Below are 16,612 nucleotides of genomic sequence, written 5' to 3'. Positions count from 1 at the left end.
GTTATGTTTTATGTATCTACATTAGCCGAGATAATAATTAGTATACCTATGTTTAATAATATTTGTACCAATGTGCCTGTAAAATAGAAAACTAAACCAATTGTATGGTACCTATATAAATATATAATATTATTTAAAAATATATTGTTAATTATGATAAATAACATTTAATAATTAAATAATTTAATAAAGTAATATAGTTGTTTGATTGATAAAAACGAAATTGTTAAAATAAAAAGTAGTCAATAAAGGTAAATATTAATAATATTATAATCCAATAAAACTTTAATATTTAGAAACTATTTAATTGCATCAATTTGTATGTAAATATATATTATACAACATATCTTGACGAATATAGCCCAGTAAAATTATTAAATAGATTTTGATATAAAATTGTATTGTTCAAAATTACAAAATTAAAGCGTGCGTCTATACATATTCATAATTATTTATTTTGTTTTTGGGTTTATTAGTCATCTGTATTTTCCATATATTTAGGTATTAGGTGTAAGCGCAGAGATAATTAATCAATAATACATAACGTCAAATTTAATAATTATAATTCAAATATTAATGTTTCGTGAACAGTGCATTATCAACCGATAAAAGATAAAAACTATGGAATTCACTTTGCTGTATCAACTAAATGGGTTCTTAAATGACGTAGTAACAAAAAAATATGATTTTTCTGACGTAGTAGATTCTAGAAGCATTATTTTATTATTAATTAAGATTTTGAGAAGTTTGAATATTACCTATTTGATTCATATATACTTCTGTATTTGTAAGGGAATAAAAATCCCTAGTATTTATTCTTTTTTTCGGTAGGTATAGATTTTTGAACCCCACCTTGGACATAAAATATAATTTTGAAAATTGTAAACTTTATTATTGTTTAAACAAACATTTCATTGATATAATTTTGACTATTTTATTTTGTAGTGTAATTTTCACCTTTATTTTGTAGTTGGTAAATAATAAACTGTCTTAGTACATTTTTTTACGTTTAATTTGATTATGCCTCTTTCTGGTACATTTATCGCGGGCGGACATAATATGGGTAGAGTATTGCTAATGTATTGTATTATATTATATGATTCATACAACTATATAAGTCTAATTCTCCTAATACTAAAATAATGTTTTTGAATTATAAGAAAATAATGAATATCGTTATCCAAAGTTCCAACTATGAATTTCAAATGCTTACATATTTTTTGTTTGTTTTTCCAATTATTAAGTAAAGTAATAAAAATTGTTTAATTTTGAATCCCCCCTCCCTCATTAAAGATTACCTAAAAAGATTAATTAAATTCACTTTTCTACTATAGATACAAGACGAAGTTAAAAATCTAAACATTTTTATTACTCCAAAATATGATGACGTAGAAAAATAAAGGAACACAAATTATTGTAAATAAAATACATATATTGTCTTTCCACTTAAAATCCAAAATTAATATTTTAAATTTTCACTAAGGCACTAGGGACACTCAACCCTAACGTGAGACTTCTGGACTCTGGGCGGTAGTATCATATTATGGATATATTGTGCGTTACGTACAAATCATTATAAATTATAATACAACGTTCGTACAGCTTAAGGCGACGTTTAAAAATTAGAATGACAAACGAAAATCGCACTCGAAGGGTATGCTAACCTATATACATATTATATAGTATATGGGGGGAAACATATTTAAGCTTAATGCGCTGTGTTTATCTTTAACCGGCGGCAGTCGGCGGTGTTGTTGTTTTTCCAGCCCCTTGTTTTCCGCGGGATCAGATCGCGGATTTGGGAGGGATGGTTGTTGTGTGATACACTTTATATAGCCGTGCGCGTGTGTATACGATAAAAAAAACGACACCGGCAGAGAGGGGTGGACGTCCAAAATAAGATGGAAATATCGTGAGTCATCGAACGCTGTGCCGACGGCCTGCCGGTCTGCGTATTAATAGAGAGCGAGCGCGCAGGGACCTCCCACACACGTACATGCATACTACGCAAGACACAGTGCGACGTGCACATAAATGGACCTCTTCCGGCCGGTCCCTCGGTGACAAAAACAAAAGGTTTTCACAGCCGGACAACAATGTTTTCTACTTTTCTGTTTAGATCCCTATTCACACGCCCCATTTATATTATTTTAGCAATATATGGTTATTGGTCACCGTACGTATTAATATTTATTTGAGCGTGATTAATCTACATACTGCAGTATAGAGTTCGGAAGCAGCTGCCCTATAAAACACGTCCTCAGTCTAAAAATACAAAAAATTTCATAATAATTTAATACAGAAATTCCCTTAAAAAACTATTTAATGATCTAAGAACATTAAAAAAATACTTTTAAGGTTTTAAAATTATTATACTCCAGTTATTTGTTTATTCGTGTTTTTAATTAATAATAATTGACACTTGTGAACATACACGATATATGCAAAGAAAATTTTTGGGTGAGTAAACAATCTTCGAGAAAACTTTTGAAATTTAATTAGTCCGATCTGTAACTATAATGGTTAAATTTAAACAGTTATTTAGAAAACGGTACCTATATAAAAACATTTATTTGTATGTTTGTTATTTTCTTAAAACATCTGCTTTCAAATAAATAAAATTAAATATACATGATAATCTAATACAAATAACAACCAAACAGATATTTCAGACTACTGAGCACTAGGTATCACATACGTTCTATAGGAATACGTAATATATATCTACCTATATATTATGAAGAGATAGCTTAGCTACTTTGGTTCGCGTTATTTAGGAGAATAAAAATCAGATCATAACATTCATAGAGCTTGTGTGAAATATCTACACCCGTTCTAATAATTGAGTCACCTATATTATTATAGTATTGTTTATATTTGTAGGTATCAATGTATTACGTTTACAATTAAATTAATGTTTAAAAAGTTTTTGAAAAAAGTAATATTATGGGAAATTAAATGTAAATTAATATAATGTTTGCTTTACACTTTTACAGTCTTAAGCAACATAATATGTTTTTTAATATGAAAAATCTGAACCAAAATGTTGTACAAAGATAAAAAAAAATTGTATGATATAATATATTATATTCATTACAAATAGACAAATAAACATCCAATATCTATAGTAGTATTGCAATATTTATATAATAATATTATGTATAGTTATAGTACACAGTTAGTTGGTGTATAGAGTGTAATTATTAGTTTGTACAGTTTGTCGATGTGTCACTCTCATTGTTTTATTTTAATAAATTCTGAGAATAGAACATTCGTTATTGGTTATAATTAAGTAGGTATTTAGAAATTATGCGTATGTAAACGTTAATAGTATGGTTATTATTTATTAAGTTATTTCTGCAACGTAGGTATTATAAATTATAAGCTAGATTAATACTTTTTTTTCCTATTAATTCGACTACATTTCGAAAACTGCTTGCACATTACTTCCACAACTTACAAGTTAGGCTAATAAATACTACTATAAGTACTTATAAATTATAATTACAACTTAAATAAAATATTACTCTAATAGTATTTAACTTTTTAATTTATAGATATTTTTAACTGTTTAATAACTTGATTATTTTTTCTTGATCATACTCAATTACGTGTTTGACAATTTCTGAATCTTTGCAATCAAAAATCACATTTAAAAAACAAACATAACAATATAAAACTAATTCGTTAAAAACACCCAGAAGTCAAAAAAATTTAAGTATTTTTAAACATTACTTATAACTTTATAAGTAATCACTTTTTGCCATGAACATGAATACAAGTAGGTATAGATTAATACGATATATTGTATTGAATTATATTACTCTTATAAAAAATTTCTGAAACGAATCGAGGGAGACACGAGTCTGCACTTAACACCAACCCCAACTCTTACTTGTATCTAATTGAATCGTTGGACGGAAAACTCCCATAAGCGATTTTTTCATCTCAGTGGTTTTAAAATTTTAAAGAGAACCTTTAGGAATTTGATTTGATACTAATGAGCTATGGATTGTATTAAAATGTATTATATTATGTTATTATAGTTATTATTTATTACATACATATTATTTTTTTCCATACATAATTCATGTTTAAATTTTTAATAATGTAATATTTTTATTACATAAACAAATCCCATTACTCTATAATAAAACTGTAAAATTATTTGAGTTTTTTATTTAGCTCAGTAAGGTTAAGAGTGATTCAGAATCTTAAATAATAGATATAAATTAAAACATAGCTTTTACAAAAATTTAGGCAGATACCTACGTATTGATAACTATTTAATACTATATTTATCTTGCTCAACGTTGTCACAAACTTAAAGGTTAAAATATATTTACCTACCTATTGGCTACAACGCATAATTTAACATAAATGTGTATCTTATATATATATACTCTTATCAACTTCTATGCATTACAAAATAACTACATATAAATATTGTAATGTATCTTGTAGTGTTATTATAAATATTTTATTACATTTTCATGAAAGTTTATTGACCATATTCTAGGTCATACAGGCTATATAGGCTATAGACATAAAGCTAAAGACTAAAGTGAAACTAATTAATTTGAGTAGATTACTAAACATATAATTGAACAAAAGTAACACTTTTTATTTTTTATTATTAAACTTAAATACCAATGAACTCATTTAATGCATTAATAATTAATTTGATTTTAATGAAATGGATTAAGAAATGTCATTAAACTTAGATGTTTTAGGAGGCGGGTTGAGTAATATTATAATGTCTTGCTACGGCGAGAAAAAAATTCTTTGGCGCCTGTGTGCCCGCGGGTATGTTACAAATATCAAAATTAAAACAGTTATCGGAAGTCAACAAAATAATATAACAAGCGCTCAACCATGCCCATCATGCGTGGACTGCGTTTTTAATCGAATTATTCCCTCTACGCACTATGCATAATATTATCTACTATTTTACAACAATAATATATATATTTTTATCCCCGGTGAAGTGTGCGCAGACTCGTATTTATACGAAATGCGCAATACATGCAGAAAAAATGTACCTATATATCGTGTGTGTGTTTATCTGCGGTCGGATAAAACATTAAAGTGACACGACAGCTTTTTATCGCAAATCGTTCTTTGTGTACACCGGCGGCGGTGGTGTTGAATACACGCGCACGTGCCAGTTTGTCTGCACGTGTAAGCTCTTCGCCGCCAGGCGACAAATAATACGAGCCAGCCGATGATAATGAGTCATCCTGCACACTGCTGGGTGTGTGTAAATAGGGAGGTTCGACTTTTAAAAATATCCTCAGCGCATGTGGCATGTAAAATATAATTGTTGTATATAATATATATATATATATATATTTATAACATCCTAGTTAGGTTGAAAGGAAACGTGTGTATAATAATGAATAATGATATATATATTATTAATATGTTATATTGTTTCGAATACGATTGAAAAATTTCTTCCTTATGTCGGACTCTGAAATCTATTTTTCGACTGCAAGTCTGCAGTTCTATATTTGAAATAAGTTGAATACTGTAACGATAAGTGCAGCGATGTTGGCCGAAAAAAATTATGAGATTTCCAATCCGCTATATGTTCTAGTTAAATATGTACAAAGGAGTAGCTAGGTAAGTTAGTTTAAAAAAAATAATAACTTGAATTTGTTAAGTTAACTTTCCGTGCGTTAAGTTAATAATTAATAAATAATAATATACGTATATCGTATATTATTTAACTAAGAATTTAAAGATAATACAGAGAAAATATATTATTAACTTTATTCAGTTAAAATAAAGTTTATCGGTTTTTTCGTGATCAAGCAACTCAAAATTATTTTTTTTTAATAACTTACAGTTTTATTAAAAATTTATCCTACTATTCCTTCTTAGTAATTTTAGAATACACGAGTAGAATATTATAAATTACTTTATTTAAACTTTACAAAGGAGTATCTACCCAATATTGGCTGGGTATATTAAAAGCATAATATGTATTTCCAATATAATTCATAAACTAAGCTAAAGAATGTTGTTTATAATGATAATAGTTAGAAGTTTCAAGTTGCTAATAATATAGGTATACTCACAGAATATATTGCGATTATTAAAAATGTAATACCATACATAATAACGTTCCAACAAAAAGATACCTTAGATATATAACAGTGATTAATTTTATAACTACCATTACTCGGAGTACTCGGACTTTCTCAAGTACTCTATCAAGTAAAGGTTAGCTGCTATACTCCTACACACACACACATACACACACAAAGGTTGTCATTAACTAAGTAAACATTGATTACTATAAACTTTTTAATTTATCTAGTTAATGCAATTAATTTTCTAATTAACTTAATAACTTATAACTATAGATTAATATTGTCTATCATTAAAATAACTTGAGTTTTTTTCTATTAGATTAAAAAATAATAATAGCAACTATACTAAGTTAAAAATTTAAATTATGTTCATAAAAAAATCTGTAACTATGTTTAAAGATAAAAAAACGAATGCTATATTATTTTATTTTATATTTTCTCAGTATTAAATTTAAATTGTTAAAGTTAAATATATTGATATTTGGTAACCATAAACTTAAAACTTAACGTCCAATTTATTGAGAAAAATACTGGAAATTTCCCATTTTTGTCTCTCTTTGCTACCAAAAACTACCTTCAATACGTCTAAAATTAAAGTATATTTTCTTCTCCAAAACGTGATGACTCCAGATAAAAAGACATATTATTAAAAAAACATGACTAATCCTGCTCAAAATCTAAACATTTAAACAATTTATATCTATAGGTTATTAAAACATACTTTACTATATAATACTACGATTTACGAAGTTACGACTATTATAGGTACGAGCGTTGATTTAGTCATTTAGATGATATTTTGTTAAAGTTACTAAACTGCAAACAATTTAGTCGAAAACAAGCGATTTAAAGGTTGAACGATCATTTTAATGTAAATACAAATATTTTCGATTTTATAAATAATGTAATAATAAAAAAATTGTTTAAAACTGTATTATAAATACCTATATATATTTTTGGAAAACTAAGATAGAAATCTACTTATAAAGTCGATAGAGTTAATCCAAAATTATATAAATCATAACTAATTTTGCTAAGTATACAGTATATCGCGTTTTTTGCTGGTAATTCCAAGGTTAACCAGTAACGCTCATATCATATAAACAAGATTATTTCATATTTATCTATTAAAATCTTAAAATTTATAACATAATATATAATAATTCAACCTAAGAATTTAACAATTACATAATGTTATGAAATTCTCGATCTACACCTAATTGTTAGACTATTTGTTAAGCCCGCAATCTATACAGCTCGGTAAAATATGTTGTTCAAGCGTTCAGAAATCCTTTAATATTTAGGTACGCGTATCATATGCTAGTAATCAAGTGTAATCAATGCTCCTTTGGTAGATTATAGAGCACTTATATTTTTATTATTTTATTTTTTCCGCGCCATCTCCCTATTGCTTTACTGCTTGTCCATTAATCATATATACGTTTCTGTGGTTGATTTTTTGTAATTTAAAAGCTGTACATTTTTTTACGAGCACCATATCTTTCTTTATATATAGCTCGGGGGTCATAATTCTATTATGAAGTCATCCACCCCTTCTATTCGATGGTGCCATAGTTTGATAAGGGTGAATAATCCCGCGAAGCAAGGCATATGACTAATGGGCTATGTTAACACCCACGAAACCCCAACAACTGAGCCCTAATTTTTAAACACTCCATTAATATGGCCGAACTATATAGCGGTGCATATCTCTTACCACCGGGAATCATCCCTGGAGAATTGAACCATTTATTCAACATACGAATACCGGATTTGTTTGCATGGAATATAATCTGGACATTTAAATGTAGATTTATGCATATGCAAAATACACTGTCCCAATTATTTAGGTACATTAATTCTTTACATTATTTTAAGTTTATAAAGTTATTTCATTTGACTGTATATTACATTTTTATTTTTTTTATATAATTGAATATTTAGTTTCAATTAAAAATTATAATTGCATTCGTATAACTTTTATGTATTATACTTATACTAAATAATAGTTAACTTTATATAATTATATTTTAATATTGTTGTTTATTGTATACTAATGCAGTAATGCCACAACAGCTTATTCGTTGTATTTTTTATGTATACCTACATAGTATATAACTATTATAATATCGCCAAACATAACATTACATAACATCTAAAAAATTGTTTTATTAATTTTAAAAGCACATTGGTGGAGTCCACGTGCTACCATGGATACAGGGATTGCCACACATAAAAAAAACTTATAATGGGCAGTGTCCACAGCGGAACACTGCTTATAAATCAATTAAATAATTATCAATAATCTCACTTAAAAGGGAAATTGTGTGATAAATCTCTCAGAGTAATGTTATCAATTAAAAAATAATTGCATATTGAAAGTAAATTTTCATTTACAAAACATTTTGGCTTTCACATTTTTTTTGCACAATATTACTTCTATAATAAATTATAAGTTACAAGACCATGTTATATATCTAAATTATATGAAAAAATATGAATTATATATATATAGCTAGATTTTTTCAATAATGTAAATTATAAAAAAAAATATTTGGGGATAAATTGACTATTATTTACAAAATTCGTCAAAATCACAAAAAATCACAAAAAATTACAAACTATTTTGTAGTTAAAAATTAATAAAAACTTTTCATTTTGTATCTAAGTTTTGAAAAATGAATGCAAGATTCTTCATAAATTCTACAATTATTTTAGACGTTTTACTTAAAAAATAGTTATTGCAATAAGTAACCACATATTAATTAATTTGTTATAATTTAAAAACACGATTCGTGGAAACCTAAACTTTTATGTATTTTAGGTTATTATACATTTTAATAATTTAATAAAATGTTTGATTTATTTTAAAATATGATATGATCTATTTGTAAGTTACTATAAAAATCTGTTTTTATTGTTTTACAGTATTTACGGAAAGATGTTATTAAATTTTGAATTATATAAGTTGATATAATATAGTATAAATATATATTATTTTAATAATTTTATTTAATATTAATAAATAATAATATAAAATATGCAATATTCTCTGCAAAAATTACATCAACTTACTACCGTGTGTTTCTAAACTCAGAAGATTGGTCAGTCGTTAGAATCAACTGAATCAAGACGTGTTCTTAATTTCAACTTTCTTAAGTCCAGTGGAGGGTATAGGTTACTATTTACTTTATCAGGAATCCGTAATTATCCGGCTGAACAAGTAAAAAGCCAGACGGATTTGTCGGATTTGATAAATACTCTATTTAACCATAATACCATAATAATTATTGATATTGAATATTTATACAAGACATATCACATATTCATACTATCGTGTTAGTCGACTGCGTTGTTGAGATATAGTTTTTTCATTATTTTTTGTATTACAGTTTTTATTTGTTTTGTTTAATTTATTGCAACTTTGAATTATAATGTATATTTCAGTTCGAAAATGATGATCCGGGAGAGCTATTACCATCGGGAGAGTTTACTATTTTTAAAAATCGGGAGAGTTTACCACTACCCAAAAAAATATGCAATGAGATAGGTCTTGAAGATTTAATTCACAATTTTCAAAAATAATAATAATAAATTAACTTTTAAAGCAGTCTTTATTCAATAATTAATAATTACAATTTACATTTGGTAAATAAGTTAATTCGTATAGGTAATCTACCGATTCTACTGTAATAAAAAATATATGATTAAATGTAATTCATGGTTGTTTGATAAAAAAAAATAATTCTACCCGTGATGGATTTTATTATACCAAACAACCTTTTTCGATATTATATTAAATTAACCGTTACTAAACTCCAATCAATCTGCCGGATAAGCCACTGGATTGGGTGATGAATTTAGGAACACTGCACGGTTATACTACTAAAAGTAAAATGATTAGCTTTAATAACTATATCAAAAAAAAAACATTATCACTTGGTAGTTGGTGACATTGACTGATTGATCGTTTCCGCTCAGAATCATTTTTCGTGATGTATAATGGTGTATCATATAGAATTCAAATTTAACCCACCCACTCGACACCTAATGTACAGTAGAACGGTACTCAATTACCTACCATTTTTAATATTAAAATTAATTTTCTGTTATTAAAAAAAAATGCAGTTACATATTTTTGCGCATATTTTGGTTATTTTATTTTTACTACGTACCTAAGTACTTATTTTTGAGTTTTATAATTTTATGGTTTTAATATATTTTATTTTAAGAAATAAAATAAAATATTAGTTACATATTTTTAATCATATTTTGATCATCTTTAATGCAACAAGTCCCGAACCTTACTGATAAGTGATACTGCCAGAGAAGCAGAGACTCTCCTAATTGTAATTACATTACGTTTTTCCCTTAATTCCCTAGATAATAAATGGGTAATCCAATCAGAAAAATTATGTAGTAGTTTTTAGTAATAAACTGATAATAAATAAATATATACATATTATTTGTCTAACTTATTACTTTCATAATACACGTCAAATGGTTAAAATGCTTTTTATAATTTCAAAACGTTAACATAATATTACATCCAATCGTCATTCGTCATAAACACAGATTTAAATCAAATTGCTTGTTACTAATTAATTTTTATTCTATAATATAATGTTAAACTTTGACCTTAAAAATTAATATACATATGCGAGTACATAACTATATATTGACTAAATATAATTTTTTTTTAAATAGTAATGTATATTGTATTTGTATATATTATACATATTATTTAGTTTTTTTAAAATATAATTGAACACGGCTTCAGCTTAGTGCCCGAAAAAAAATTAAATTTTTTCCAAAATAAATTATAATATATTGTTGTTCCGATTTATGTAAAATAGCATTTAGTTTAGAGATGTATATTATTAGATATTAATAGATATTTTTTTGAAAATCTATATAATAATTCGAAACTGAACATTAAATTATTGAATAAAAAATAAATAGTAATAAGTAATTTAAATTAAATCAGAACTTATAGCCACTGACTTGTACTTGGTATATGTATGAATATAACTATGAAATTTAAACATAAAACAAATGTAACCTGTTAGCTATTAGGTATATTTTAAGTTGAAACCTTCACACATGACTGATAATTTTCTATCTATAAATAGTATGTCATATTATTAAATATTATTAAAAACTTGTTTAGTAATAACAAAAAGGTAATAACCGGACAAAATTAAATTAATTTTAAATTTCAGCGTACTTAAAATAGACTATATATAGTATTTACTACAGTTTCATTGTATCTCTAATTACTGATTCATAATTTTGAGTAACTAGATTTGAGGAACGGCAAACAATTAATAGAAACACTGGCCTTCGAAAAGTTTTTACATGGGAATATTACACTTAATTATCCTAAAATATCATTTCAAATGTATAATGACTTAACAAATAGACAGATTATAATATTTACAACAGTATTAATTATAATAAAACTACAGGTCCAAAAATATGCAAACACGCGATCAGTTTGTCTATAAATATGTAGGTTGTTTCAAATTTTCATACAGTTTCAATTTTCGTACAGTTACTCGTAAGATTTTTGAACGTTTGCAAAAATGGCATTCAATATACACATATCTGGACCAAAAATCATTATGCATAATAAAACAATAGCAGAAATGTTTGTAGATCAATTGAATAACAATGAAGGTCTTTTTGGTGTAAGATATTTGATATTGTACGATGATGCTTATACGCATCATGTACAGTTGTTTACATACATTAATAATATAATATAATATATTCCTATTATCATGTATTTTAGTATTAATATATTTATCAAATCCATGTATACAGATCGACTGTTCTACCGGTAAAGAGTATGGTTATCCAAAATTGAAAAAAGACGTTTTAGCAATGGCTACTGCATTTAAAAAACATGATCTTGGACACGGAGACGTCGTGATGATTACAGACTACGGCTCGTACGAAGCGCAAGTAGTTCTGTTAGCTGGGATTTTGATCGGAGCAACTATAGCTGCGCTGGATCACAGTTTAAGAAAAAGTAATAGTAATGATTTGATTCCGTACAATATTATAGCTTTATTTGTTTCGTTTTATTTATCATTAACGATGTTTTATAGGTGTCTTGATAGCGCTAATTGACGAGTCCAAACCAAGCGTATTATTTTGTAATACGTTGAGTATAAGTACAATAACAGATGCTTTAAATAATATTACGCATCAACCGATATTGAAGATTTCTACTATGATTCGTGACGGCTTTACTACCTATTCGAGTATCGTTGTTGCGGCGGAAGAAATTTTGTTTGTCCGTCCGATAAAATCAAAAAATCCAATTGGCCCATGTGCTATTATATATTCGAGTGGTACTACAGGAACTCCGAAAGGAATTTATTTGTCGGACGACGCTTTAAAATCAGCTTTAATATCGTTCAAGCAGTGAGTACTTAAATTAAATAACTCGGTCGATCAGTGCATCAGTTTAAAAAAAAATATTGTTAAAATGTAACGCGGTTAGGTGATTTATCATGATTATATGATAACATTAAATGTTTTAAGGTCATTAATGGAAGAACCTATTGAAAACAAATTTATGATGACTTCTCCTATATTTTGGTACACGGGAATTTTATTAATGATGCTCGGTATTCATTTTGGCAAACCAAGACTATTTTTTTCGACAAAATCGACCACTGAACAAATACTTAGTTCAATAGACAAATTTAAAGTAAACAGTAAACACTATTATTTTTTCTTACTAAACTATAAATATTATTTGAATGCTTATATTTTTTAAGTTATAAAATATATTTAACTATAAACTTATAACTTATAGATTACGCTAAATCAAATACATACTATATATCAGTGGCGTAGACATGATTTCTGAAAGGGGGAGGATCAAAAAAAAAAAAAGCTAAATGGGAGGTGAAAATTGAAAATGCCTTCCTAAATGTAAGTTTTTTTTTTAGCCCTTGTTTCATATTTTGAACAGATACTTATTTTTAAGGTACTTATTTTTACCTATATTTTTATTGTCATATCCCCCTGACACCCCCCCCCCCCCTTGCGTACGCCGCTGCGTGAGTGTCTTTTTTTATATTTCAGATAAATAAATAGTAGGTACGTACTATGTACTAGTGTACTACGTATACGCGGTGAACTAAACCCGTAGCGATAATGATCTCATTAGTCATTTATCAAAATTTAATAACAACGATAATATATGATAATATTTTAAACACAGGCTCACAGTGGAAGCATAGACCATTTAGTCGAGCCTACATACATATTATTATATATAAAGTATTGTGTCTATAAAAAATAAGATAAGGTATAATAAAGACAATAAATTATAAACATAGTCGTCATTGACCATTTCGACTAAATAAACATTACTTTGCTACAAACAAAAAAAAATAAAATTATAATGATATTTAGTATTTACAAAATTGTCAAAATTCAATAGATCTTAATATCACAAAACATTACATTATAATGCATATTGCATATTGTAAGCAAAAACAAAAAAATAATAAAAAACCAATGGAAAGAATCTGACCCGCACGTTGCTCCTTGTATACGCCACTGCTATATATACAAGATTAAACGCATAGTATAATATAATAGTGCATTATAGAATATATCATATTAAACAATATGATTTACCTAGCTAATTTGATGTGATATAGCCAACATTTTTGATGACTGGTGTAGCTGCAATCAATGAAATGATGTCCTGTCAAATGGCAAATGGCCACAAGTATAATATCCAGAGTTTAAGGACATGCGTAGTTGGTGGGTCTCCGATGAGAGCTGATTTACAAAAGACAGTGGTAAGCAATTTACTGCGGGGAAAGATACCGATCAAACAAGGGTACGGTGCATCTGAACAAGGTATTATAGCGGTTTGGTCGATGGATTCGGGTATAGGTACCGTCAGAGACGGATCTGTCGGTAGACCAGCAGCTGGTATAAAAATCAAAGTTAGTCCAATAAAAAATTGTTTGTCATGGTTTTTACTAAATAATTATATTTAAACATCGTTTTTAGATCGTTAGTTTGGAAACTGGCGAATGTGTTGGCCCCAATACTGAAGGCGAAATTCGTATTAAATCGGTGTCCAACATGATGGGATATGTCAACGATATGAAAAAAACGATTTGTTCGTACGACGAGGACGGTTGGTTCAGGAGCGGTGATGTTGGATACTATACGGACGATTGCTGTTTGTTCATTGTCGGTCGGATTAAAGAGCTGATGATTTACAAGGACCAGAGGGTACGATGAGATATTCGATTTAGTGTTTTGATCGAAAAACCGTTTGATATTCTTAACATCACTCTATTACATGTATAAATACATAATAATTAATAATATATATTATATAAATGTTCATAGATCGCTCCGATCGACATAGAAACTGTTTTATTAAGTCATCCTGCCGTACTCGATGCCGGAGTTACGGGTAAATACAGTGTTCACGGAGATTTGTTGGTAGGAGTTGTCAAAGTCAAATCTGGTCAAAATGTCGCACCCGACGTACTCGTATCGTATGTCAATGGTAAGATTCTACAGTCATGGATAATAATATGTTCCGCTGAAATGTGTTTATAGCTTCTTGTTGTCAAGATTTTGGTAAATATTTTTCAGATAGAGTGAAAGACCACGAGAAACTGCGTGGCGGTATTATATTCGTAAACGATGTGCCTAGATCTCCGGCCGGTAAATTGAAACGAGAAGAACTTCTTAAGCTCGTACAGTAAATGTATTAGCATACAATTCAATATTATCAATAAAAAGAACATAACAGTATATATAAATATTAATATATATAAGTTTAATAAATTTTAATTTTGAGGTAAACCTATACAATTATTTTGAAGTCTAATTTAGTTTAAAAATGTATTGTTTTATGTTAATCATATTATTTTGAATGTTTTTATAAAAATTTTACTAATAATATTCGAAAAAAAAACTTTATTAATGTATAAAAATTGTATAATAGTCATAAAGTCTGAAAAAGAACTTAAAATGTCCTAAATAATGTTTTATCATTATTCAATATAGTATATAAGTTGTATCATGTCCAAAAATATTACCATTTAGTAAAAAGATTAGTGATGTTTAACATAAAACTTATTTTGTACAAAAATATCTTGTATCCATTAAAATGGTTTTTTTATTGACTTGTCTTGGTTAACTAGTAGTTTACTTTTGACTCTTCCCCTCCTATACTACCTATAAACTAGATCCTGTTTTTGACCCAAATCACTCTCAAAATTGAATATTGAAGTATTTTTACTAATTCAAAAGGTGATGACAAGGGTTTGGAAGTTGATGACCTTAAAAACCTTAAAAAAATGGCCTAAAAAAAAATGCAAATATTTGTTTTGAATTACCATGACCATTATTACTGCATTGTTAACTATCATAGTATCATCAGTTATCATATTGACGCATAATTTCCCACAGACAAGGATGAAATAATAATTTATTTCATCATGACTAGGGCTCGGAAGTTCATGCACTAAAAACTATCAAAATATGAATGCAAATATGTGCTTAAAATCATTAAAATATACTCTAATTATAAATTAAATTTTTTTTTACGTTAAGTTTCTTTTGTTTTTGGTAAAAATAATACTTAAAATTAAAAAATGGGGAAAAATATGCACAATTTTAGTATGAAATATTTTTTATTATTTACTTCAAGAATTAAAATTTACAACTAAGGATTTGGATAGGTTTTCAAGAATAAATGAACGGCAATTATCAGTCCGATCAAGTAACGACCTTTAATTTTAATCAAGTTTTATTTTATATTGGCAACGTCTTTTAAGGACATATTTTTCAACGAATACATTTTGAAATATATTCAAAATTCGACATTATTATGGAATATTAATAAAAAAAATAATTAAATAATACACTAAAATGCAATTTTATTTTAAAATATGCATACCTTTTAAAAAAATTCAAAATATACAAAAATATGCTAACATTTAATTTTTGAAGTCGTTAGATTGTGATTCGAATGTTTTTATCACATCCAGCAACTTTTTGATGAACTCTGAAAAAACTTGCAAAGTTATGGACTTCCTGGCCCTAATTCATAACTCAATACGGATAATACGAATTAAACATCTTAAAATCGATGAAAATAAAATTATAAATATAACTATATATATATAACATAAAATAAGTATTATCAATACTACATAAATTTAAAAAAAAAACTATACGTAAAAACTATCAAAATCAATAAATTAATATTAATATCGAAAAATAAAAAATTTTACACATTGTTCTATTACACACACGTATATAGGTATAACACGTATGTATATTGTATATATTACGATGTTTATATCACTTAGAACAATTCTTAATTTACTATAGTGAAATCATGTATCTGGAATATTGGATTACATTTGGTTACAAAATAGTTACAAAATTTTGTGAAAATTTTGAATCAATCGAATCAATTTGAACGGTACCAGGGTGCTGGCATGATATCA

At 27.1% G+C, this 16,612-nt stretch overlaps 1 protein-coding gene across 1 annotated transcript; it reads left to right on the top strand.

Moving 5' to 3' along the window:
• The first annotated feature begins 11,646 nt into the window (after positions 1-11,646).
• On the top strand, positions 11,647-14,903 carry LOC132930100 (uncharacterized). Its single transcript, XM_060995773.1, has 8 exons — positions 11,647-11,788; positions 11,925-12,132; positions 12,212-12,530; positions 12,651-12,819; positions 13,784-14,077; positions 14,145-14,372; positions 14,493-14,655; positions 14,745-14,903. Exons 1-8 carry the CDS (start codon positions 11,684-11,686, stop codon positions 14,855-14,857), a joined length of 1,599 nt encoding a protein of 532 aa, XP_060851756.1. The 5' UTR covers positions 11,647-11,683; the 3' UTR covers positions 14,858-14,903.
• Positions 14,904-16,612: the final 1,709 nt, after the last annotated feature.

This window comes from Rhopalosiphum padi, chromosome 4, assembly GCF_020882245.1.
Source record: "Rhopalosiphum padi isolate XX-2018 chromosome 4, ASM2088224v1, whole genome shotgun sequence".
Lineage (NCBI taxonomy): Eukaryota > Metazoa > Arthropoda > Insecta > Hemiptera > Aphididae > Rhopalosiphum > Rhopalosiphum padi.
Note: the sequence above shows the minus strand (reverse complement) of the source record. Positions and strands in the feature narration are given on the sequence as shown.

What these genes read in the sequence shown, in the direction of transcription:
- LOC132930100 (XM_060995773.1), top strand. Translation starts at nt 11,684, where the DNA reads ATGGCATTCAATATACACATATCTGGACCAAAAATCATTATGCATAAT. An exon ending in GTTCAATAGACAAATTTAAA is followed by an intron (nt 12,820 to 13,783) that starts GTAAACAGTAAA and finishes GATGTGATATAG; the next exon opens with CCAACATTTTTGATGACTGG. An exon ending in TGATTTACAAGGACCAGAGG is followed by an intron (nt 14,373 to 14,492) that starts GTACGATGAGAT and finishes AAATGTTCATAG; the next exon opens with ATCGCTCCGATCGACATAGA.